The sequence below is a fragment of the Salmo salar genome, chromosome 05, assembly GCF_965601325.2.
Source record: "Salmo salar chromosome 05, fSalSal1, whole genome shotgun sequence".
Taxonomy (NCBI): domain Eukaryota; kingdom Metazoa; phylum Chordata; class Actinopteri; order Salmoniformes; family Salmonidae; genus Salmo; species Salmo salar.
The window spans coordinates 58,037,550-58,064,796 of NC_138295.1; the positions used below are offsets into that span (position 1 = coordinate 58,037,550).

A 27,247-nucleotide genomic window follows, 5' to 3' on the forward strand; every position below is an offset into this window, starting at 1 on the left:
TGCTTTTTGTGAACGTTTATCGTGAGTAATTTAGTAAAATGTTAGCGAATTCCCCGGAAGTTGCTATTTCTGAACGTCACATGCTAATGTAAAAAGCTGGTTTTTGATATAAATATGAACTTGATTGAACAAAACATGCATGTATTGTATAACATAATGTCCTAGGGTTGTCATCTGATGAAGATCATCAAAGGTGAGTGCTGCATTTAGCTGTCTTCTGGGTTTTGGTGACATTATATGCTGGCTTGAAAAATGGGTGTCTGATTATTTCTGGCTTGGTACTCTGCTGACATAATCTAATGTTTTGCTTTCGTTGTAAAGCCTTTTTGAAATCGGACAGTGTGGTTAGATTAACGAGAGTCTTGTCTTTAAATGGCTGTAAAATAGTCATATGTTTGAGAAATTGAAGTAATAGGATTTTTAAGGTTTTGAAAATCGCGCCACAGGATAGCAGTGGCTGTTACGTAGGTGGGACGAATTCGTCCCGCCTAGCCTAGTTAACTTGGGTCAAATGTTTCAGGTAGCCTTCCACAAGCTTCCCACAATAAGTTAGATGAATTTTGGCCCATTCCTCCTAACAGAGCTGGTATAACTGAGTCAGGTTTGTAGGCCTCCTTACTCGCACACGCTTTTTCAGTTCTGCCCACATATTTTCTATGGGATTGAGGTCAGGGCTTTGTAATGGCCACTCCAATACCTTGACTTTGTTGTCCTTTGGAAGTATGCTTGGGGTCATTGTTCATTTGGAAGACACTGCTCATGTCTTGAGATGTTGCTTCAATATATCCACATAATTTTCCTTCTTCATTATGCCATCTATTTTGTGAAGTGCACCAGTCCCTCCTGCAGCAAAGCACCCCCACAACATGATACTTCCACCCCCGTGCTTCATGGTTGGGATGGTGTTCTTCGGCTTGCAAGCTTCCCCCTTTTCCCTCCAAACATAACAATGGTCATTATGGCCAAACAGTTCTATTTTTGTTTCATCAGACCATAGGACATTTCTCAAAAAAAAGTACAATCTTTGTCCCCATGTGCAGTTGCAAACCGTAGTCTGGCTTTTTTTATGGCGGTTTTGGAGCAGTGGTTTCTTCCTTGCTGAGAGGCCTTTCAAGTTATGTGGATAAAGGACTCATTTTACTGTGGATATAGATACTTTTGTACCTGTTTCCTCCAGCATCTTCACAAAGTCCTTCGCTGATGTTCTGGGATTGATTTGCACTTTTCACACCAAAGTACGTTCATCTCTAGGAGACAGAACGCGTCTCCTTCCTGAGCGGTATGACGGCTGCGTGATCCCATGGTGTTTATACTTGCGTACTATTGTTTGTACAGATGAACGTGGTACCTTCAGGCATTTGGAAATTGCTCCCAAGGATGAACCAGACTTGTGGGGGTCTACAATTTTTTTCTGAGGTCTTGGCTGATTTCTTTTGAGTTTCTCATGATGTCAAGCAAAGACTCACTGAGTTTGAAGGTAGGCCTTGAAATACATCCACAGGTACACCTCCAATTTACAAAAATTATGTAAATTAGCCTATCAGAAGCTTCTAAAGCCTTGACATCATTTTCTGGAATTATCCAAGCTGTTTAAAGCCACAGTCAACTTAGTATATGTAAACTTCTGACCCACAGGAATTACTACAGTGAATTATAAGTGAAATAATCTGTCTGTAAACAATTGTTGGAAAAATGACTTGTGTCATGCACAAAGTAGATGTCCTAAACAACTTGACAAAACTATAGTTTGTTAACAAGAAATTTGTGGAGTGGTTGAAAAACAAGTTTTAATGACTCCAACCTAAGTGTATTTAAACTTCCGACTGCCAAAACTTTTCAGTCTCCTGAGGGGGAATAGGCTTTGTCGTGCCCTCTTCACGACTATCTTAGTGTGTTTGGACCATGATAGTTTGTTGGTGATGTGGACACCAAGGAACTTGAAGCTCTCAACCTGCTCCACTGCAGCCCCATCGATGAGAATGGGGGTGCTCGGTCCTCTTTTTCCTGTAGTCCACAATCATCTCTTTTGTCTCGATCAGGGGAGAGGTTGTTGTCTCTGACCTCCTCCCTATAGGCTGTCTCGTCGTTGTCGGTGATCAGGCCTACAACTGTTATGTCATCGGCAAACTTAATGATGGTGTTGGAGTCGTGCCTGGCCGTGCAGTTATGAGTGAACAGGGAGTACAGGAGGGGACTGAGCACGCACCCCTGAGGGGGCCCTGTGTTGAGGATCAGCGTGGCGAATGTGTTGTTACCTACCCTTACCACCTAGGGGCGGCCCGTCAGGAAGTCCAGAATCCAGTTGCAGAGGGAGGTGTTTAGTCCCAGGGTCCTTAGCTTATTGATGAGCTTTGAGGGCACTATACGCTGAGCTGTAGTCAATGAATAGCATTCTCACATAGGTGTTATTTTTGTCCAGGTGGGAAAGGGCAGTGTGGAGTGCAATCGAGATTGCATCATCTGTGGATCTGTTGGGGTGGTATGCAAATTGGAGTGGATCTCGGCTTTCTGGGATAATAGTGTTTATGTGAGCCATGATCAGCCTTTCGAAGCACTTCATGGCTATGGACGTGAGAGCTACGGGTCGGTAGTCGTTTAGGCAGGTTGCCTTAGTGTTCTTGGGCACAGGCACTATGGTTGTCTGCTTAAAACATGTTGGTATTACAGACTTGGACAGGGAGAGGTTGAAAATGTCAGTGAAGACACTTGCCAGTTGGTCAGCGCATGCTCGCAGTACATGTCCTGGTAATCTGTCTGACCCTGCGGCCTTGTGAATGTTGACCTGTTTAAAGGTCTCGCTCACATCGGCTGCAGAGAGCGTGATCACACAGTCTTTCTGAACAGCTGGTGCTCTCATGCATGTTTCAGTGTTATTTGCCTCGAAGCGAGCATAGAAGTTATTTAGCTCGTCTGATAGGCTCGTGTCACTAGGCGGCTCTCGGCTGTGCTTCCCTTTGTAGTCTGTAATGGTTTGCAAGCCCTGCCACATCCGACGAGCGTCAGACCCGGTGTAGTACGATTCGATCTTAGTCCTGTATTGACGCTTTGCCTGTTTGATGGTTCGTCGGAGGGCATAACGGGATTTCTTATAAGCTTCCGGGTTAGAGTCCTGCTCCTTGAAAGTGGCGGCTCTAGCCTTTAGCTCAGTGTGGATGTTGCCTATAATCCATAGCTTCTGTTTGGGGTATGTATGTATGGTCACTGTGGGGACGACGTCATCGATGCACTTATTGATGAAGCCAATGACAGATGTGGTGTACTCCTCAATGCCATCGGAGTAATCCCGGTACATATTCCCGTCTGTGCTAGCAAAACAGTCCTGTAGCTTAACATCTGCTTCATCTGACCACTTTTTTTATTGATCTAGTCAATTATGCTTCCTGCTTTCATTTTTGCTTGTAAGCATGAAACAGGAGGATAGAATTATGGTCAGATTTGCCAAATGGAGGGCAAGGGAGAGCTTTTTATGTGTCTCTGTGTGTGGAGTAAAGGTGGTCCAGAGTTTTTTTTCCTCTGGTTGCACATTTAACATGCTGATAGAAATTTGGTAAAACGGATTTAAGTTTCCCTGCATTAAAGTCCCCGGCTACTAGGAGCGCCGCCTCTGGGTGACCGTTTTCTTGTTTGCTTATGGCGGAATACAGCTCATTCAATGCTGTCTTAGTGCCATCCTCTGACTGTGGTGGTATGTAAACAACTACGAAAAATACAGATTAAAAATCTCTAGGTAGTAGAGGTCGACCGATTAATCGGAATGGCCGATTAATTAGGGCCGATTTCAAGTTTTCATAACAATCGGTAATCGGTATTTTTGGCCACCGATTTGCCGATATTTTTATTTGATTTTTTATTTTATTTTATAATATTTTTTAACTAGACAAGTCAGTTAAGAACACATTCTTATTTTCAATGACGGCCTAGGAACGGTGGGCGCCGTTCAGGGGCAGAACGACAGATTTTTACCTTGTCAGCTTGGGGATTCAATCTTGCAACCTTACGGTTAACTAGTCCAACGCTCTAACCACCTGTCTTACATTGCACTCCACGAGGAGCCTTCCTGTTACACGAATGCAGTAAGAAGCTAAGGTAAGTTGCTAGCTAGCAGTATACTTATCTTATAAAAAACAATCAATCATAATCACTAGTTAACTACACATGGTTGATGATATTACTAGTTTATCTAGCCTGTCCTGCGTTGCATATAATCGATGCGGTGCGCATTCGGGAAAAAGGACTGTCGTTGCTCCAACGTGTACCTAACCATAAACATCAATGTCTTTCTTAAAATCAATACACAAGTATATATTTTTAAACCTGCATATTTAGTTAATATTGCCTGCTAACATGAATTTATTTTAACTAGGGAAAATGTGTAACCTCTGCAACAGAGTCAGGGTATATGCAGCAGTTTGGGCCGCCTGGCTCGTTGAGAACTGTGAAGACTATTTCTTACTAACAAAGACAGACAACTTTGCCAAACGGGGGATGACTTAACAAAAGCGCATTTGCGAAAAAAGCACAATCGTTGCATGACTGTACCTAACCATAAACATCAATGCCTTTCTTAAAATCAATACACAGAAGTATATATTTTTAAACCTGCATATTTAGCTAAACGAAATCCAGGTTAGCAGGCAATATTAACCAGGTGAAATTGTGTCAGTTCTCTTGCGTTCATTGCACGCAGAGTCAGGGTATATGCAACAGTTTGGGCCGCCTGGCTCGTTGCGAACTAATTTGCCAGAATTTTACGTAATTATGACATAACATTGAAGGTTTTGCAATGTCTCAGGAATATTTAGACTTAGGGATGCCACCCGTTAGATAAAATACGGAACGGTTCCGTATTTCACTGAACAAAATAAATGTTTTGTTTTCGAGATGATAGTTTCCGGATTCGACCATATTAATGACCTATGGCTCATATTTCTGTGTGTTTATTGTATTATAATTATGTCTATGATTTAATATTTGATAGAGCAGTCTGACTGAGCGGTGGTAGGCAGCAGCAGGCTCGTAATCATTCATTCAAACAGCACTTTCGTGCATTTTGCCAGCAGCCTTTCGCAGTTCTTCAAGCATTGCGCTGTTTATGACTTCAAGCCTATCAACTCCCAAGATTAGGCTGGTGTAACCGATGTGAAATGGCTAGCTAGTTAGCGGGGTGCGCGCTAATAGCGTTTAAAACGTCACTCGCTCTGAGACTTGGAGTAGTTGTTCCCCTTGCTCTGCATGGGTAACGCTGCTTCGAGGGTGGCTGTTGTTGATGTGTTCCTGGTTTGAGCCCAGGTAGGAGCGTGGAGAGGGACGGAAGCTATACTGTTACACTGGCAATACTAAAGTGCCTATAAGAACATCCAATAGCCAAAGGTATATGAAATACAAATCGTATAGAGAGAAATAGTCCTATAATTCCTATAATAACTACAACCTAAAACTTCTTACCTGGGAATATTGAAGACTCATGTTAAAAGGAACCACCAGCTTTCATATGTTCTCATGTTCTGAGCAAGGAAATTAAACGTTAGCTTTTTTACATGGCACATATTGCACTTTTACTTTCTTCTCCAACACTTTGTTTTTGCATTATTTAAACCAAATTGAACATGTTTCATTATTTATTTGAGGCTAAATTGATAGTATTTATGTATTATATTAAGTTAAAATAAGTGTTCATTCAGTATTGTTGTAATTGTCATTTTTACAAATAAAAAACCCCCGACCGATTAATCGGTAGCGGCTTTTTTTGGGCCTCCAATAATCGGTATCGGCGTTGAAAAATCATAATCGGTCGACCTCTACTAGGTAGGTAGTGTGGTCTACAGTTTATCATGAGATACTCTTCCTCAGGCGAGCAATAGCTCGAGACTTCCTTAGATATCGTGCACCAGCTGTTATTTACAAAAATACGTTGTCCGCTGCCCCTTGTCTTACCAAATGCCACTGTTCTATCCTGCTGGTGCAGCGTATGACCAGCCAGCTGTATGTTGATAGTGTCGTCGTTCAGCCTTGAAACATAAGATATTACAGTTTTCAATGTCCCGTTGGTAGTTTAATCTTCAACGTAGGTCATCTATTTTATTGTCCAACGATTGCACATTTGCTAGCAGAATGGAAGGAAGTGGGGGTTTATTCAATCGCCTACAAATTCTCAGAAGGCAGCCCCTTTTTCTCCGCCTCCACGCAAATCACGGGGATCTGGGCCTGTTCCCAAGAAAGCAGTATATTGTTTGCGTCGGCCTTGTCAAACTCGCTAAAGGAAAAATAGGATTCTGCCAGTCAGTGGTGAGTAATCGCAGTCCTGATGTCCAGCAGTGATTTTCGGTCATAAGAGACAGTAGCGGGAAGATTATATACAAAATCAGAAGAAAAAAAAAGTTACAAACAAAAAACACAATCGGTTGGGGGCACATAAAACGTATGTCTTCTTCTCCGGCGCCAACCCACTGTTCCCCGGTAGGCCGTTATTGTAAATAAGAATTTGTTTTTAACTGACTTGCCTAGTTAAATAAAGGTTAAATAAAAAAATGGTGGAGTAATAACAATGTTGATCTATCCTCAGTTTTCTATCACAGCCATTAAACTCTGTAACTGGTTTAAAGTCACCTTATGGTGAAATCCCTGAGCGGTTTCCTTCCTCTCCGGCAACTGGGTGTGTTGATACACCATCCAAAGTGTAAGTTAATAACTTCACCATGCTCAAAGGGATATTCAATGTCTGCTTTTTTCATTTTTACCCATCTACCAGTAGGTTTCTTTGCGAGGCATTGGAAAACCTCTGTGGTCTTTGTGGTTGAATCTGTGTTTGAAATTCACTGCTCGACTGAGGGACCTTACAGATAATTGTATATGTGGGGTACAGAGATGAGGTAGTCATTCAAAAATCATGTTCAACACTATTATTGCATACAGAGTGAGTCCATGCAACTTTACTACTGAACTTATTTAGGCTTGCCATAAAAAAGGGGTTGAATACTTATTGACTCAAGACATTTCAGCGTTTCATTTTTTATTCAATTGTAAACATTTCTAAAAACATAATACCACTTTGACATCATGGGGTATTGTGTGTAGGCCAGTGACCAAACATTGAAATGTTATCCATTTTAAATTCAGGCTGTAACTCAACAAAATTCAATATTCTAAAGGTACTCGCACATCTGAGCTATCTTTTTTGAAGGGGCATTGTAATAGAAAAAAGAAGAAAGCCACACACCACTCTTGATAGTATCACTGTTCTTTAGTAAACTTTTACGTATCGGCCACATGGCCTTCGTCAGGCTGTAACACAACAAAATGTGTAAAAAGTCAAGGGGTGTGAATACTTTCTAGAGGGTACTGTATTCTATGTGGTATTAGCTTTCGTATGTTACCACTGTCACGTCTGGTGTTCAACAAAATCTTATTGCTTTGATGTCAGTCATCTTATTTTTCGTTTACTTTCTACTTGTCAGTTTTAAAGTTAATGAATTGCGGATATCACAACGGAATGTCTTTCACTCTGTCTCCCGTTCTCTCTCACTTCCTCTCTCTCTCCCTGTCTCTCGCTCCCTGTCTCTCGCTCCCTGTCTCTCGCTCCCTGTCTCTCGCTCCCTGTCTCTCTCTCCGTCTCTCTCTCCCTGTCTCTCTCCCCCTGTCTCTCGCTCCCTGTCTCTCTCTCCATGTCTCTCTCTTCCTGTCTCGCTCTCCCTGTCTCTCTCTCATTCTCTCTCTCTCTCTTTCTCTCTCTCTCTCTCTCTCACTCCCCCCCACCCTCTCTCCGAGTAGAAGTTCACTAGGGAGGCCCCTAAAGGAGACTTGGATGTCCTGATTCAGCCCCTCCTGGAGCACTGCACCTCAGAGAAGATGAACACATGGCTCGGTATCCCTCCTCTATTCCCTACTCCTCTCTCTCACTCCCTCGTTCCCTCTTTTTTTCACTCTCTCACTCCCTCAATCCCCAGTCCATTCATTGTAAATTAAACACTCCTCGTATCTCAGCCCCCCACATTAGCTCTTTCTGTCTTTTTTTTGTCTGACCCCATTTTTCCTCCCCTCCTCTCACTCACTCAAGTCAGTCATTCCCCGCCTTTATCTTTCCCTCATACGATTTCATTTTATCTTCTCCTTTCATCTGTCTTTCTCTCACTATCACCATACTGCCTCTCTTCCTGACAGTGGCAGCTCTTCTGAACGCATTATACTGTCAAATTCAATTAATATGGGTCACAAACTGTGCCATTGCCCCATAGTATTCCCTCTCTGTGCTATGCAAATATATTGTCACCCCATTGAGCGACGTAATGAAAGAACAATGGACACTTGGACAGAAGAAATAAAGGGGAATATGCATTACCTTCAGTCAACTGCCTAACATCACTCCATCGTCTTCGCTTTCCATCTCTCTCTCTCTCTCTCTCTCTCTCTCTCTCATTCTCTCTCTCTCTCTCCCACTCTCTCTCTCTTTCTTTCTCTCTCTCTCTCTCTCCCTCCCTCTATCTCTCCACCAGGTGTAGTGTATGGCTACAAGGGACTGCTGCTGTTGCTGGGGATATTTCTGGCCTACGAGACCAAGTCTGTTTCCACGGAGAAGATCAATGACCATCGAGCCGTGGGGATGGCTATTTACAACGTGGCTGTGAGTCTCAACCATCACAGGGGGAGTGCTCTGGTTTCCGCTCTGCATTTTAGGCAGTCCATCGAGCGAATGATCTCCAAGCAACAATTAACTATTGGTAGAAAGATAGCAGAGGCTAGACATTGTCTCTGTGTGGACATGAGATTCAATGATTCGTCAGTGCATAATGATGACATACTGCTAAGACTAAACAATCATTTGAATTTGATTTGAATCAGTGAAGGACCAATAGAGGTATTTAATCTTCACTTTAACTAAGATAGCAGCGATAACATACAGTACCATTGCACCATCTAAGTGTTGCAAACAAGTAGCCATAGCCATTCGGTAACCCTTACACAGGTGTAATCCTACTCGCACAGGTGTAATCCTACTCACACAGGTGTAATCCTACTCACACAGGCGTAATCCTACTCGCACAGGTGTAATCCTACTCACACAGGCGTAATCCTACTTCTCACAGGCGTAATCCTACTTCTCACAGGCGTAATCCTACTCACACAGGCGTAATCCTACTCACACAGGCGTAATCCGACTCACACAGGCGTAATCCGACTCACACAGGCGTAATTCTACTCACACAGGCGTAATTCTACTCACACAGGCGTAATCCTACTCACACAGGCGTAATCCTACTCACACAGGCGTAATCCGACTCACACAGGCGTAATCCGACTCACACAGGCGTAATCCGACTCACACAGGCGTAATCCTACTCACACAGGCGTAATCCGACTCACACAGGCGTAATCCTACTCACACAGGCGTAATCCTACTCACACAGGCGTAATCCGACTCACACAGGCGTAATCCGACTCACACAGGCGTAATCCGACTCACACAGGCGTAATCCGACTCACACAGGCGTAATCCTACTCACACAGGCGTAATCCTACTCACACAGGCGTAATCCTACTCACACAGGTGTCTCACACAGGTGTAATCCTACTCACACAGGTGTCTCACACAGGTGTAATCCTACTCACGCAGGTGTAATCCTACTCACACAGGTGTCTCACAGGTGTAATCCTACTCACACAGGTGTCTCACAGGTGTAATCCTACTCACACAGGTGTCTCACAGGTGTAATCCTACTCACACAGGCGTAATCCTACTCACACAGGCGTAATCCGACTCACACAGGCGTAATCCGACTCACACAGGTGTAATCCTACTCACACAGGTGTAATCCTACTCACACAGGCGTAATCCGACTCACACAGGTGTAATCCTACTCACACAGGTGTAATCCTACTCACACAGGTGTCTCACACAGGTGTAATCCTACTCACACAGGTGTCTCACAGGTGTAATCCTACTCACACAGGTGTCTCACAGGTGTAATCCTACTCACACAGGTGTCTCACACAGGTGTAATCCTACTCACGCAGGTGTCTCACAGGTGTAATCCTACTCACACAGGTGTCTCACAGGTGTAATCCTACTCACACAGGTGTCTCACACAGGTGTAATCCTACTCACGCAGGTGTCTCACAGGTGTAATCCTACTCACACAGGTGTCTCACACAGGTGTAATCCTACTCACACAGGTGTAATCCTACTCACGCAGGTGTCTCACAGGTGTAATCCTACTCACACAGGTGTAATCCTACTCACACAGGTGAGCAAATCCATTAAATGTCTGGTAATGTAGACTATTGCTAGAACAAACTGCTGCTCTTATACGGGCAAACATTTGTATAACTTTAGCTTTAGGCTGGGTTTCTATTTCTGCTCAACAATGTGCAAACATTTTAGTACTCTCTGAACAATGATTTATCTAATTGCCAGAATTTGCCCAGATTCCCATCTCAAAACAGTTTAATGAGGAACCAAAACACTTACGATTGCAAACCACCCACAGTTTTACAGCTTTTGACTGCGCATTTGCTGTGGGGCGGTTATGCAATTATGAAGTGCATACAGTCGTTTTTTTTTTGCAAAGTAGAGGAAAGAACATTTAATTGATCAATCATTCATATAGCTTGATGAAATTGTTAAACACAGCTGCAGGTCCGGACAAAGGGAAAGCATAGATGTTGATTTCACCATTTTATTTAATTGTGTATATTTCGTGGTGTAATACACATAGATAAATTATACATTTCCCTACACAAATGGTGCCCTGTATGAGATCGACTCCTTTAAAATAAATCTGCAAAGGCCTCCTTGTTGGGAAGCAGAGAGCTTTTGTAAGGCTTGACATTGTGATGATGTGCCAGTATGGTACTGCTAACCTGCTACTTCCTCTATGACTTTTTAATTATGTTTTCATATTGGGAACCTTGTTGGAATGATAAGCAGTTGCCGAGCGCTTTATTAGATCTTATTTTCCTCTCTCACCTCTCCCTTGATATTTACCTCTTTGCCTCTCTCTCTCTCCTCTCTCTCTATCCCTCTCTCCCCCTCTTCCCTCTCTCTTTCCCCTTTCTCTCGCTCCCTCTCTCATCCTCTCTATCCCCCCTTATTTCCCCCCCGTCTCTGCAGGTGTTGTGCATAATCACGGCTCCTGTCACTATGATCCTCACGTCACAGCAGGACGCTTCCTTTGCCTTTGCCGCTTTGGCCATAGTGTTCTCTGTCTACATCACGCTGGTGGTGCTCTTTGTGCCCAAGGTACTGTATAGAATAGACCTGCGTCCCAAATGGCACCCTATTCCCCTTATAGTGTGTTACTTTTGACCAGGGCTCTGGTCAAAAGTAGTGCACTATATAGGGAATAGGATGCCTAGGACTCTGAGTCATTTAGCAGCAGTATTTAATGTACACTTGCATCAGCACTCAAAAACAAAGTGTCAATACTTTCTTCAATGTTAACATTTCCAAATTCACATATAGTATATGGTTCTTCTCTGTCTCTCTGGCTGTGTAGAATAAAGTTATATTCTATTCTATTCTAGATGCGCAGGCTGATTACGCGCGGTGAGTGGCAGTCGGAGCAGCAGGACACGCTGAAGACCGGCTCGTCCACCAACAACAACGACGAGGAGAAGTCTCGCCAGCTGGAGAGAGAGAACCGTGAGCTGCAGAAGATCATACAGGAGGTACAGTTCACACTTTTTGATGCACCTTAGCTATCAACATAGAATCCCAATACATCTAGATTGAAATATGTCTAATACATATAAAATACATCTGAATTATTGGAACTAGTAATCAATCATTCAACCAATCTTTATCATACAGGTGGTACTACAATACACAATCACTTTGATACCTGAGCTATCAAAATACAATCACAATGCATCTATTAAAATACATCTAATATGTCTGAATTATTTGACCTAGCAATCAATCATTCCAATCATTAATTTGTATTATATTTTACTAAGAGATACATTTGGTTTGATTAATACATGATTGATACATGATCAATACATGTCTAATTCATGCTCAGTGAATGATTTATAAATGATTCCGCTTTACCCATGAGTGTCCAGTATTAATAAGACCTCTTCCTCTTCCGTGCTCTCAGAAAGAGCAGAGGGTATCGGAGCTCCGCAACCAGCTGGTTGAGAGACAGGCCCTGCGCAACCGACGACGGCCCTCATCCGGCACCAATCAGAACCACAGCAACCCGTCCCCGCCCTCTTCCCAGCCAGACCCCAAGTCTCTCCTGCCCCCACCCAGTTACCCCAACCCCGCGTCGGACAATCACTCCTCCTTACCCCCCTCCTTCTCCAACTCCTCCAACCTGTACCAGGCGGACAGCAAGATAAGTCGCAACCACTGTCACAACAGCCAGATCCCCCTGCTCTACAAGTGAAGGGGTGTGGGGTGGGGCGCTGGAAGAGCCCAGAGCACACGGAGGAACAAACACACATGGAGGCACTGTGACTTTCACTTGTTATGGAAAAAGAGCACAAGCTACTGATGTTGACAGAGTGAGTGGAGGCACACGACGGCAGAAGGTTTTTCCATTCACTGCAGGCTGCTGTGAGGCGAGTCACCCGGGGTAACATCAGTCTTTCTCACAGTCTATCTCACCGCGTGAACCTGAAGCACTTGTGACTAGTACTACGAGTTATTGAATAAGAGACAAGCACATTCCAGAGTAACCCTCAGTCTACTTGTGGAGACAAAACAAATGGACAGATCTTCCCTTTTTCACTCCTCTTTCCTCCTTCCCTTTGTTTTCTCGTTCTGTTGTGCAGATGTATCCAGGATCTCCGGGAGGACTTTGTGTACTGTGTGTGTTTTGCTCCTTTTTGACTCCCGTCTCTATTTGTCTCTTTCTGACTCCCGTCTCTATTTGTCTCTTTCTGACTCCCCCGCCTCTGCTCCCGCCTTTGTCTCTTTTTGACTCCCGTCTCGTCTCTTCTGACTCCCGTCTCTATTTGTCTCTTTCTGACTCCCGTCTCTGTTTGTCTCTTTTTGACTCCGCCGTCTCTTTTTGACTCCCGTCTCTATTTGTCTCTTTCTGACTCCCGTCTCTGTTTGTCTCTTTTTGACTCCCGCCGGTCTCTTTTTGACTCCCGTCTCTATTTGTCTCTTTTTGACTCCCATCTCTATTTGTCTCTTTTTGACTCCCGTCTCTGTTTGTCTCTTTTTGACTCCCGTCTCTATTTGTCTCTTTCTGACTCCCGTCTCTGTTTGTCTCTTTTTGACTCCCGTCTCTATTTGTCTCTTTTTGACTCCCGTCTCTATTTGTCTCTTTCTGACTCCCGTCTCTATTTGTCTCTTTCTGACTCCCGTCTCTATTTGTCTCTTTTTGACTCCCGTCTCTATTTGTCTCTTTTTGACTCCCGTCTCTGTTTGTCTCTTTTTGACTCCCGTCTCTATTTGTCTCTTTTTGACTCCCGTCTCTGTTTGTCTCTTTTTGACTCCCGTCTCTGTTTGTCTCTTTTTGACTCCCGTCTCTATTTGTCTCTTTTTGACTCCCGTCTCTATTTGTCTCTTTTTGACTCCCGTCTCTGCCTATTTGTCTTCTGTTTGTTGAAATAGCGAAGCACATGGTAATTGATTAATATTGTTATTACATAATGTATGATATGTTATGTCATGGATTCAGTGTTGTGCCCTATATTTATTTAGTTCAATAGTTTTTTTTGTGTGTGTGTGTGTGGGGGGGACTGTTAAAATGCAATGCGAGTGGAAAAAACAGCACAGTTTCCCTGTGGATTCAATTTACTGGATTTCATATCAAAATGCCATCTAAACTCAAAGTGTAAAGTCATCCTAACTGAAAGTGAAATGCCAACATTATAGCCATATGCGGTAGAGGGTTTTGGAATGGACACCCTCATTTTGGGACAATAGCAAGATTTTTGTGGATGTTTTGCTGTATACATATTCAAGTACAGCTTTGTATCTTCAATCACATTTTTGCTGTTATATGCTCTTGAATATATGAAACCCATTTGATAAGAAAATAGTGTACTATGATATGTAACCTAATAAGTTTTCTATGTATCATCTTTTTGAATGTTTTCAATTGGACTCGAATGGATATGTTCCCACAATTTGAATTTTCTTGGACACATCAGAGATATTCAAAGGTAGCTCAACCTCCTAAAGATTTTAAATGGCATATTTATTATGCATCATTCTTCCAAGACTTTTTATTTTCTTTGTCTTTAGGGAAAAACAGATTTATTGACAATCTGAATATAAATGTAAATGTGAGTGTACATGCTTGTTGGTCTTATAGTTGACATTTCTTCTGAATTTTCCCTCAGATTTTAGCTTTGTACAACTACATTTGTGAATGTGATGACGAAGAACACATGTCACGGTATATGGAAAGGATCCTGACATGCATATACGACAGTTAATATATATGTACAATCTCATTCGTTAGCAATTCGTCAAAATGTATGAAGCAATGATATAACACAGCTTTATTGGCAAGTTACGTAAGTGACGTTACTTTTCCAAATAGCATTAACTCATGTTGCACTATAGTTCAAGACAAAACAAGGTTTCAGGTCATGATTTTGTTGCCGTTCTAATGACATACTGTAGCTCAGGGTATAGGAAAGTGAGATATACAACCTCTCCATAGGAAGTTATTGGATGAAATAGTCACTATTTATTAACTGTACATGTACGACATTGGGTAATATTGTAATATATGTATGCGAAGATTATTTAGAGAAATATACTCTTGCACATATATAAATATACGCTGAGTGTACAAAACATTAGGAACACCTTCCTAATATTGAGTTGCACCCCTTTTTGCCCTCAGGACAGCCTCAATTCGTCGGGGCATGGACTCTACAAGGTGTTGAAAGCGTTCCATAGGGATGCTGGCCCATGTTGTCTCGAATGCTTCTCACAGTTGTGTCAAGTTGGCTGGATGTCCTTTGGGTGGTGGACAATACTTGATACACACGGGAAACTGTTGTGAAAAATCCAGAGTGTTGCAGTTCTTGACACACTCAAACCGGTGCGCCTGGCACCTACTACCATACCCTGTTCAAAGGCACTTCAATTTTTTGTCTTGCCCATTGACCCTCTGAATGGCTCACATACACAATCCATGTCTCAATTGTCTCAAGGCTTAATAATCCTTCTTTAACCCGTCTCCTCTCCTTCATCTACACTGATTGAAGTGGATTTAACAGGTGACATCAATAAGGGATCATCGCTTTCACCTGGATTCACTTGTTCAGTCTATGTCATGGAAAAAGCAGGTATTCTTAATGTTTTGTACACTCAGTGTATACAACTGGATTTTAAGATATTTGTATACACTATTTACAATTTTAAATGTTGATATATTTCAGATTATATGTATTCAAATATATGGATAATCATAGTAAAATAAACCCATTGTTTTTCACTGATTTTATGTATGTCATGTTATGTGTTCAATCGGACTAATAATGAACATAATTTCATGTAAACATCCTCATATACCCTGAAATATGACAAAACACTTCATTATACTTTGAATGTGTATTTCATGACAGACAATATGTGGTATCATAACCATGTCCAAAGGGACACGCATGTCACACACACAGCTGTTTTAACCACTAGATGTCACCATCAGTTAATGACACCCAAGGGATTCTGTTTATTTCAGTTTTCTCAATCGCTTTGGCTCATTTTTTGAAACAGTTTGAACATTCTCTACACTGTAAGTGCAATGGTCACAACTGTTTTAAGGAACATCACAACTCTATTGCATGTCTGCAAAATGTAGTAACTCACCCAAAACATTTAATTCACGCTTCAAAACCTAGTTATTGTGTCAGTAAATTGGCCAACGCCACCAAAATGAAACGTTTGTCATCGTGTGAGCCGTATTGGTGAAAATGTTTAGATGTTTTTTCACCATGGCAGTCAACCCTGGAAATGTTTGTTATATACAAATGGCAGTTCTGGTCTACTTTTTTTGCTGACACTGACTGCTTACTGTACTATGCAAGAATGTCCGTTTGGTCTAGCGGAATGCTATTGTGTATCACACTGAGCTTTTTAGATACCGATTTCAACAGTAGGTCAAAGTTTACTGGGGAAAGACAATACTGTAGTACACAGAAAAAGGATATGCACATTTGTATGTATACAGTACACTTATTTTTGTAGCAATGTGTTACATGTAAATAGAAATTCACATTTGCAAGTCCATTTTTACATATAAAGTCATATATAGTGAACAGAAAATTTGCCACAAAATGACATCCATGCAACAACAAAAAAGTTAAAACCCCGCAACAGTGTTGTAAAAAACAATAACTTGTACCTCCTCACAGTACGTAACACTACAAGTTCCCATCTTCTTGGTGGACAGCCTGTCGCTCTTGTTGGTCTGGCCAGAGATTGGTCAACATCACATCTGTTTTCCCTTGCGATGCACCAGGGGGGAAAAAAATAAATTGTAATCTCCTTGCGTGGCTCAACCATCCCCTGCAATGTCCTCACAAGCAGCATTCATTGTATCTAACCTTGTGCCAGATTGTTATACACTTCCCACCTCCATGCTGAACAAAAACGATCGGATTCAGGAATGGGGAGGATGGTGGAAGGAACTCCATTGTTATTCTTTCATGCGCAGCAGACCATTCCCGAACACTGTTGGGTCGGTGGAAGCTGTCATTATCCCACACAATTACAGAATTTGCCAAATACAGTCTAACTAAACCTCTTTGTTGTTCTGGCATTAGGTCTCTGTAAAGTGTATTTAGGAAGCCCAGGAGAAGTTGGGTGTTATAGAGCCCAATGTGTGGAATGTGTGCTCACACCATTCTCAGAAATGGCAGCACACGTAATACTGCACCCACGTTGGCCTGGTGTGCCAATTCTGGCGCGGTATCCAATGAGTTTGCGGCCACATCTCCTGCCTTTGGCCAGATTGAACCCAGCCTCGTCCACAAAAACAAGAATGTGGGTCACGTCATGTCCTTCCAGCTCCGTTATTCTCTATATAGTAACACAGAAACAAAATATAAACGTATGCTAATGTAAAACTATTCTAGAATCAGACAGTTTAGTAAAGTATAAATGTTTTCTGTTCTTATGAGTATCTACAACTTCAAGAAGTATATACAGGCATCATTGAAGTACAGTAAAACTCCCTGTACAATATACCATGCGCACACCAATGGTTTACCTGGACACACTTGTAATGAAAACTCAGGGAGAAAAAGGTGTAGATTCACGCGCAGGGCGCAGCAGATGTTTATTAAGCTGTCGCAGAAGGTAGGAATTGTCGTCACAGGCAGGCAATGGACAAACACAGGTAGGTAATCAAAAACACAATACCTCACAACCAATACAAACCGAAAGAACTGAACTCAACAGGAAGCTGATGAGACCAGGTGAGAAACGAACACAGGTTAAATCAATGAACAAAAATGAAAGACAGGGCTACATTCCAGAACACAAAGAAACAGAACACAAGGTTGACTAAGAAAAGAAAAGCAGAACCAGAATACTGGTACCGCAGCTCCTTCACTATTCCTCTCAAATAGCACCTTGTAGAGTTGTTTCATAGTCATTAGATTTTTTACAAAACTCTGTCTATAGTGGAAATGCTGACAGAATTGATATTTGCGAAGATATTGTCGTCATTTATGATTGCACTTTGGATCTCTTAGCCTGATGGAATTGTTGGCTATGACCATGTTGCAGATTTCTTGTTCTGGCTGATGGCTGAATACTGCTGCTCTGCCACCAGCATGAGGTCGTTGTCCTATATATGACATGTAGAATTCACAAATAGACCATGTTACAGATAGTATATTGTATTCAAATTGTGCTGTATTACTGTGTATTCCTCATACATATCTTACAGTACATTGTGATTTTCAGACTTGCATTTACCTTTACAATAGTTACTGTATTGTTGTGAATGAAATGCTGTAACTAAAGTAAAGAACGAGTACATATTTACCTGTTTTCCCTATGGAATGTTTGCACAATTGATGACACTGTGGACCTGTTTACATTAGGCTGTACTCTCCGACCAGCCCCTTCCATTGTAAGACTGTGGTTTATGACATGGTCCACAATTATGGCTCTGATTTCATCAGGGACTTTTATTCTTTGCCTTCTACCTCTTCCTCTATTATGTCTTCCCCAGTAACACCACCACCACACATTCTTACACTTCTTCTTTCTCTTCCACCAGCATGTAGCTGCTGTTCAGTGTTGTGATGTTCCTCCATGTTCAGAAATGGTAGTGATTGTTCTGTGCCAAAGCTCCATATATATGCTTCCAAACTTGATTGGTAAGATTGGTAAGATTGATTCCGATTTCATTACTATGTCACCTGGCAGGTAATTTGTCAATTTAGCAGACATCATAAACATTCCATGGCATATACATGCATGTCTGACAGATTTTGGTAATTGAATGGATCATTTTACACGTGACGGCTCACACGATGAAAGTTGTGAAGAGTATGACAATTTCACTGAGAATCAACTCATGTGTCGTAGGATGAAGCGGACCAAAGTGCAGCGTGATTATCGTTCCACATATTTTATTGAACTGTGAAACTAAGCAATACATACAAAATAAACTGAATGAACAACAAACCGTGATGAAGCGTTAACATACACTTACTCAAAATCAATCTCCCACAAACCCAGGTGGGAAAAACACTGACTTAAGTATGATCTCCAATTAGAGCCAACGATGACCAGCTGCCTCTAATTGGAGATAATCCTAAACAAAACCCAACATAGAAATATAAAACTAGAACATAACATAGAAAATCTAAACTAGAAAAAAAACCTGTCACGCGCTAACCTACTCCACCATAGAAAATAACCGCTTTCTATGGTCAGGACGTGACACGTCAGGTTTGATCAGCAAGCCATGTGCATGTAGTTATTGTGCAAATTGTAAACAATTGTACTTCCTCTTTTGCACACGTGTGCCAAAATACATGCAATTTGCTTAAATGAATAAGAAATTCAAATCTGGTGTGAACAAGAAACGAACTGTTCAGAGATTTGAACTTAATGTTTTGAAAAAAATAATTCTTGTTCGAGAATTGAGCCAAAGCAATTGAGAAAAATTGTAATCTAGAATTAAAAGTAATTTCAGTCCCATTACTAGTCCCATGTGTCAATCATACAATATGCTTCCACTTCATAATTTATTGACCTATTAACCAATGGGTATTGGTGTCATTTCTTATCAAAAGGCAATATGAACTCAAGATTGAGATCGCAATATGAGCTGAAAGTGAAAGGCACACATACATGTTACACAACAGCCAGCTGAAAAGGGTCATGGGAAATGACAATCTCATCTTGGGACAATATTTATTTATTTATTTTATTTTTATTTTACCTTTATTTAATTAGGCAGTTAAGTTAAGAACAAATTATTATTTACAATGAGGCCCTACCCCGGCCAAACCCGGACGACGCTGGGCCAATTGTGCGCTGCCCTATAGGACTCCCAATCACATCTTTCTTTCTTTCTTTCTTTCTCTCTCTCTCTCGGAGGACCTGAGCCCTAGGACCATGCCTCAGGACTACCTGGCCTGATGAATCCTTGCTGTCCCCAGTCCACCTGGCTGTGCTGCTGCTCCAGTTTCAACTGTTCTGCCTAAGGCTATGGAACCCTGACCTGTTCACCGGACGTGCTACCTGTCCCAGACCTGCTGTTTTCAACTCTCTAGAGACAGCAAGAGCGGTTGAGAAACTCTGAATGATCGGCTATGAAAAGCCAACTGACATTTACTCCTGAGGTGCTGACCTGTTGCACCCTCGACAACCACCGTGATTATTATTATTTGACCCTGCTGGTCATCTATGAACATTTGAACATCTTGGCCATGTTCTGTTATAATCTCCACCCGGCACAGCCAGAAGAGAACTGGCCACCCCTCGTTGCCTGGTTCCTCTCTAGGTTTCTTCCTAGGTTCTGGCCTTTCTAGGGAGTTTTTCCTAGCCACCGTGCTTCTACACCTGTATTGCTTGCTGTTTGGGGTTTTAGGCTGTGTTTCTGTACAGCACTTTGAGATATCAGCTGATGTAAGAAGGGCTTTATAAATAAATTTGATTTGATTTGAATGTGATACAGACAGGATGTTTGTGGGACAAACACATTTTCTCATGCACATACAGTATTTCAGCTCAGATGTTTACAGCACCCCCTCCCCCACCCACCCACCTGACTGAAAACCTATGATGCTTTCGAGGAGGAGGAAGAAAGTCAGTGGGGGAATCCCCAGGCATGGCATATGTGGGCCATCTCACCTGACACAGCAGGAGAAAAAACACAAAAGGGAATTTCCCTTGTTTTGGTCTGAAGTTATTGGGGAGGCACTTTGTATCACCGTTTCTGGTGCAAAGCTGCAGGGCTTTAATTCAATCTGCATTGAAGAAGTTCAGTGTTACAGAGTGATTGAAATTTAAAGGCAATGTTCCCGCTTTAGCGGAGACTGCATTCACGTAAACGCTGCACGTGTCGGCTCAATCCGAAATGACCTTTACATTTCTATCGCGGAGTCTGTAACGCTTAAAATGTATAGAATGAATAGAGCCCATAGTGTTAATGTACTGCTAAATTCAAAACCTATTTACCCTCAACCACATAAGACAGTTGGATATGTCCAGACCCCCCCCCTCTCCCCCGTCCCCCCCCCCTCTCCCCCGTCCCCTCCAAACTGCATAATTAAATATAATCAAACTTTGAGTCTCCTAAAGTTGAGAACATTTGGAATTTATTAGTTGATTCAAGCACTCTGAATAGGTGACAAATAAAATACACACAATAACATTTAAATAAACATTAGTACATCAGTACAGTAAATAAAATAACTTAATATTGTAATAATATATTCTGATAGGCCTAGTATAGGCTACTGCTAGACATATGTGAATCAAAATAACTTATACTACAGTACTCCATAGTAGCCTATTGTATTTTCATATAAATAGTAAATATAATTTTTTTAAGTTAATATAAATAACCCGAAGACATAATATTATTTGGTGCAAGATCTACAATACAGAGAATGGACAATCACGTATGGACAAACAATAATAATTGCATTTTACAAAAATAACCATTACGATTAGACCTATCTCCTTTGAGATTGCTCAGTTACCATAAAATTGCAACACTAAAATAAGAGTTTTAACATAAAACTGTTTTAACAAATATTCATCTCTGGCCTGCCTCTCTCTCATCATAGTTCAAACACACCAAAAAAGTTCTTGCCCTGCTCTGGCTCCACGTTGGTCAGTCGATTGGTCTCAGTCCACAGTTTGTCCCCTTCATTCAGCTGAAACACTGCACCAAGGTAAACCGCATTGTACCAGGCTTCGCCGATATTGGACTCAGCATCACCGTAGTTTCGTTGACAAACTGACCTTACCCCGCTAAGAAGATTAGCATTAACCCCGATGGAGTCCGAATAGCGCCAAATAACGTGACTCAGAGGAGTGGTATTCTCGCCCGGGCCATTGCACTTGACCCTAAACGAAGCCTGGCTGTAAACGAAGAAGAGCCCAGTGTGTGGGATGAGGATTTGGTTCCCCTGTAGCTCGAACCCGCCCTGGGAAAAAGCCTGGCCGTCATCCTTTCTCCACTGCACAGTGTCAGCGGTAAGATTAGGATTGTATTCACCTGGCAGTAGAGGGAAGAAAGGATCATTGTTACAACTTTGAGGCCCCAGGATCCAACTGCTAGCTATTTCTTCTTACAAAGCCTTACAAAGCTCAATTTACTCTGGTGGCAACAAGAGACAAGATAATGATAAAGCAACTTCTTTGCTTCCTTGTGTTGTGGTTTCGTTTTTGTCAATGGGAATGTTTGAAAAAAAATCCCAGGGCTTTTCCAATAGAAATACTTACTAGCCCACTAGACACGGTTTTAAACCTTAAACCTTATTATTGAATGGGGATGTTTAAAAAGAATCCCCTAGCTTCCACAATGGAAAGACACTAAGACATACAAGCCCACTAGACATTTGTTAACCTTCAACAGACACAGTCAAGGCTGGCTGCAAAAGGCTGTAGGTCACTCACCCTCTAAATGGATGGCTGCTTTTGCATTGCCGGCAATCTGCTTCAATGTATGGTGGGTATCTGAGGGAGAGAAACATATTAGCCATGAATAACACAAGCAAAAGCCATGACGTCGCCTACGGCCATAACCTTTGATTAAAGCAATTATAGTGAGAAGGAATTCAACGAAAAAGGGCATCTGTCAATCAAATAATCACCTTTTGCACCAATGAGTATCTCCAGTTGAGGCTCCATTTTGTCCTGCATCTGTGAAATCAACCAAGAGGATGTTAGTTGATTGTACGGTCCTCTATTTCAGAAATGTGTTAAATATTGGCCCCAGTAAGAGTTCCTTACCGTTGCCAGTCTTCCATGCTGAAACCACGCAAAGAGCAGGGCTGCTGCCGCACATAAAGCTGCTATTAAGAGGACCCCACACAGCCTCCATAGCCAACCTCTGGAGGCCTTTCCCTCAGCAATAGCTGTCACCGTTGTGTTGTACACAGGGCCCCTCTCCATGTCTCCATGTGTCATCGCATACCCCTCCATACTGCTGTTGAACGAGGTTCAAACTCTTGGCTCTTGGTGGCAGTGGAAAAGTCTAGCGACTGAATATTTGCCCGAATATCTCCTAAATATCTTTTTTGTTTTGACAGAGTTGTAGCTTGATAGGTGTCCTGTGTTTTGCTCGTTTGTTAGAATGGACTTCTGCCAGAAGCCCTGTCGTTTTTATGCTCGGCCTGCTACTAGCACAAAGGGAAACTCCAGTGATGTCACCCAGTGAGTGGAGACATAGCAGAGTAGCGGCAGCAAACTGGTTGTGGAGAGTTGGTTATGGTTCAAAGGAAAATAAAATCCACAGACCAGCTCCACCAAACTGGGATTCCAACAGGTAGGTGTGGTTGCAGGATGGGGTTAAGGCAAAACAGGACATGCAACTTGAAAGTGAATTACTTGTGCAACGATGTAGTTTTTTCTATTTGGTAACCAGAATGTACAGCAACTTCTCAGCTATATACTGAAACTGCATTTACATAAAACAAGGAATTCTCAATAAGTCACACGTATAGTTATTATGTAATTACACAATGCGTTTGAATACCATTAAACTCCATGGTATCTTTGCCACTTACAGTATCATGACTTGAACTTTAGTTTGTGATTTTTATTCAGTCTCATTCACCAGCTGTTTCTAATACTATATGTCTAGTAATTGTCATACATTTCAAATAGTAAACAATTATGATATTTATTGATTACATAGAACTTGTTGCGCTGAAGTTGTTAATAACTGGATGTAAATTAAATGCTTCTACAGCTACTGTCACGTCCTGACCCTTGTAAGAGGTCATTTTTCATAGTAGAGTGGTCAGGGCGTGACAGGGGGGTGTTTTGGGTGGTTTTGGCTTTCTATTTCTATGTTTTTGTTTTCTATGTTTTGGCCAGGTATGGTTTCCAATCAGAGTCAGCTGTCTATCGTTGTCTCTGATTGGAAGCCATACTTAGGCAGCCTGTTTGTCATGTGTGGGTAGTTGTTTTCCGTTTTGTCAAAATGTACCTTACGGAACTGTTGTCGGTCGTTTTGTTGTTTTTGTTAAGTGTTTCATTAATAAAGTAAATATGAGCACTCTACACGCCGCGCCTTGGTCCCCTTTAGACGACCCTTGTTACAGCTACACAATCGCAATACATTTGAGGGTATACAAGGACAGGCTCAGGAGAAACAAAAAAAAACTTGTAAATATCCCTCTTTATGTTTCAGAACTAGTTTCGTACATAACCTTATCCAAACCGCTAAACAGGTTTTTGACTTCTCTTTATTGACCCAATCTGGCTTCCTTATTTCGCTGCCCTCCCTGACTGGTTGAGCGAGTTCGGAGCATAACACGGTTTATTTGTGGGATTTCCATCACCCATACACTACCTGATCTGAGTTTTGTTTGCATATTGCTTCATCTAATTTCTGTTTCTGTTAAATCAGTTATCAATTAGTGATAAACAAGCACTGTATACCTTCAAAACATGGTTAAAACTATTATTTTGATATCATATTTGGAACGTATTTGCATCCATAGCTCTGTCTATGAATTTGAGAGTGGTTATACTTAAGTTTGAATTCTCTGTTGTTTCTTGCTTTCTTCTTTATAATTTTTTTTTTGTAAAGGGTATTGAGGCTTTTGTTAAATGCACTTTAAATAAACTGTGATTTGATGATTTACATTTCTCCAGTCCTTGGCTGTCTACCAAAACAAGTGGCTGGGGTGACCAGACCGAGCCGCAGACCGCAGCTTCAATGTAGTGTATCGGGGAAATGTATCACCGCTGGAAAAGGTAGCTTGGAGTATTGTCACGTAACACTGTGTCACTGTTTCCTTACGTATTCTTACGTGCAAATACAAGCAATATAGTTATGACCGTCAGGGAAGCTTAGAGTATTTCATAATGTTTTATGTATTGTAATTCAGTCGTTATACTGATAAATCTCTCAGATTGATTGATTTATTCCTACGCTATTGTGTAGCAATGTTTCCAAAACTATTACTACCTGCAAATACACGCCAACCGCAAAATCTTGGAAAAAGCAGGGAAGCAATAGGTAATACTTCAGTGGGGAGCTGAAATATAATACAGGAACCTCTCATACGGAATTCTATTGAGGAAAGAAAGAGATCTTTTCATTGTGAGGAACATAAGTATTGTGATAAAGGGAGGAAACATCTACATGAGACTTCATATCTCGATGCCCTTCTCTCTGACGTGCCCTTGAGCATGAAATTTAACCCCAATTGCTCTGAATAAGCATGACTGAAATGTAAAAAGCCTTCCATCACCCTTTAAGTAATGACTCATCTGGCCCTATATTGGATTCACCTATTTATAACTGATAGGGTTCAAACCTGGGTCTCCTGCCAGAACAGTGCATTAGCCTTTCTAGTCTAGGCATTGGCTTGGGGTCACAGGGTTCAAGTCTCAGGCAAGTTTAGGTCTCATCAGCGCTCATCATACTGTTGACCTTGGTCACAGAACCAACAGGATATTTCAAGTCCAGTTACCTCAGGGATTACTTCTAAAAACAGAGAGGCAGGCCTTTTCTAGGTTTTTGAACCAGGTACCTGTTTATGTACTATTAAGATAGCGACACACCCTTAGAGGTGTAAGATGGGTGATTCATTCTCCCATTGTCTGAAAGAGCAATTGGGTCATGGTTGGTATTACCTGTACATGACCTGAGGCTGTACATGACCTTTTACCTAGTTAATGTCTCCTGCGGCTGCCCACAGGATAGTATCCAGTCCAGGCATATAGAGGTTTTCCTGTCAAGTGATCAATAGGTCTGTAAATTTGATGAATAGCTTATGTTACTGTTTGTCTCATGGACATCACCATCTCTTGTGCATTTGTAACTTGACATGGATTCATATACTGGAAATAGAGTATTGCTGACAGAAAATATATATTTCACTGCTGATCTTAATTTGAGATCTGCTTCCGTAAATTGAACCTGAAGTTCTATTTGTGTGATCTCTCTCCCAGTTCCTACATTCTTTGCCACCTGCTTCCACCTTCCCGATAAAGCAATTTGAAAGAAATCCTAATTCTGAAAACATTTTTTGTAGTCAAATGCAGATCATCTCATGAGGTAAGGGGAAAGAAAATAAATTGTGACCCACACACTCAAATATTCCAACATACTGTATAATGTGACCTTGTTGTATACACAAACAGTCAAGCACCCTGGCTAGCAGTTAGCACAGTACATTAAGTAGTTGTAGTGGATGATAGTGTCAGTGACTTGCAATCAAGGTAGGCAGGGTAGGTAGCGTAGTCTGGGTAGGCAGTGCTTTCTCTGTGATAATCTAATGAAAAAATAGCTGCTATGAAAAGGCCCCCAAAAAATACAATGATATCAACAACAACAAAAAATGATCTAATGTTTTTTCTCAATGATTTGGGTGGTTTTTATGCTCAAAATCTCAAAATGTGCCAAAACTACATAAAAACATCAGGAAAGACGCTAGAGTGTGCATGCCTTCCTTCCCATCCATTGAAATCTATTCAAAGCATTGACGAGCGCGGCCGTTCTTGACTCCAGTCATTGTTGATGGACAGGGTCAGCATAGGCCTCGCTGTTTTTCTTTCACCCCTTTTTCGTGATATCCAATTGGTAGTTCCAGTCTTGTCCCATCGCTGCAACTCCTGTACGGACTCGGGAGAGGCGAAGGTCGAGAGCCGTGCGTCCTCCGAAACGCGATCTTGCCAAGCCGCACTTCTTGACACCCGGAAGCCAGCCGCACCAATGTGTCGGACGAAACACCGTACAGCTGGCGACCATAGTCAGCGTGTACGCACTCAGCCCACCACAAGGAGTAGCTAGAGCGTGATGGGACAAGGACATCCTGGCCGGCCAAACCCTCCCCTAACCCGGACAACGCTGGGCCAATTGTGCACTGCCTCATGGGGCACAATAGCCTATGTCACTCTGGTTGCTGGAGCCATCTGTTGTTTGGTGGACTTGGCCTTAATAAAGGTTTACTTGTGAGTAAATCAAGGCTTTGATAATAACCAGTGCCTACCCAGCCACTGACCTCACCGCACGCCTCTATACTGTATCTCATGGTCCTCACATGATTGAAGGACAGGCTCATCATCTGTATTTGTCACGTAGTTCATTCATAGGATCTGTCTGTAGATAAATGAATGTTAACTACTCGGAATGTAACTGTACTTTAGGATGAACTGACTGAGAAAAGCAGGAAGTAGGTCCTGAAAACAGGAGTTGAAATTAAAAATGCTCAGGAGGGAAACCACAACAGTAAGGAAGTGATAATCAACTATTGCTTTGACTCTTATGACAGAAGAAGCAAAAATCCCTGTATTGCAGATCAGCAAGGACATCCCTTTATTTCATCACCAAACCTGATTGAAAGGAATTCATCAAACAGGAGGGATGGAGGTAGATTTAGTTCATTTCAGACGATGGTGAGTATGCTCCTGCACTTTAGGACATGGATCAAAGGAGAGCTTTCCTAAAGGGAACATTTTGAATGTTGCCAGAACGTCCTGTAGAAAATGTTTGCATAAAGACTAGTAAGGGAATAAAAGACCAGTGTAGTGGCAGTAGTCCAGACGGGAGATGGCAAGTGCCTGGATTAGGACCTGCGCTGCTTCCTGCGTGAGGTAGGGTCATACTCTACAGATGTTGTA

General features: G+C 41.9%; 2 protein-coding genes and 1 long non-coding RNA gene across 3 annotated transcripts in view; 1 reads left to right on the top strand and 2 right to left on the bottom strand.

Moving 5' to 3' along the window:
- Positions 1–12,882, top strand: part of LOC106605218 (gamma-aminobutyric acid type B receptor subunit 1) — a 52,702-nt gene extending 39,820 nt beyond the window's left edge. Inside the window, exons 20-24 of the mRNA XM_014200627.3 lie at positions 7,768–7,861; positions 8,490–8,617; positions 11,105–11,233; positions 11,518–11,661; positions 12,093–12,882. Coding sequence (XP_014056102.2) covers positions 7,768–7,861; positions 8,490–8,617; positions 11,105–11,233; positions 11,518–11,661; positions 12,093–12,383 — 786 coding nt within the window. The 3' untranslated portion in view covers positions 12,384–12,882. The remainder of the gene's footprint in view (positions 1–7,767; positions 7,862–8,489; positions 8,618–11,104; positions 11,234–11,517; positions 11,662–12,092) is intronic.
- A 2,883-nt stretch (positions 12,883–15,765) lies between these two features.
- On the bottom strand, positions 15,766–18,068 carry LOC106605217 (uncharacterized). Its single transcript, XR_014392348.1, has 2 exons — positions 17,964–18,068; positions 15,766–17,762 (listed from the first exon to the last, which is right to left on the bottom strand). It is a non-coding gene; the product is annotated as an uncharacterized LOC106605217 (long non-coding RNA).
- A 2,664-nt stretch (positions 18,069–20,732) lies between these two features.
- Positions 20,733–22,744, bottom strand: tnf-alpha-1 (tumor necrosis factor alpha-1 precursor). Its single transcript, NM_001123589.1, is given in 4 exon segments — positions 20,733–21,662; positions 22,064–22,123; positions 22,261–22,309; positions 22,400–22,744. Coding segments are annotated over 4 exon segments (741 nt in total). The 5' UTR covers positions 22,592–22,744; the 3' UTR covers positions 20,733–21,222.
- Between the last annotated feature and the right edge of the window lie 4,503 nt (positions 22,745–27,247).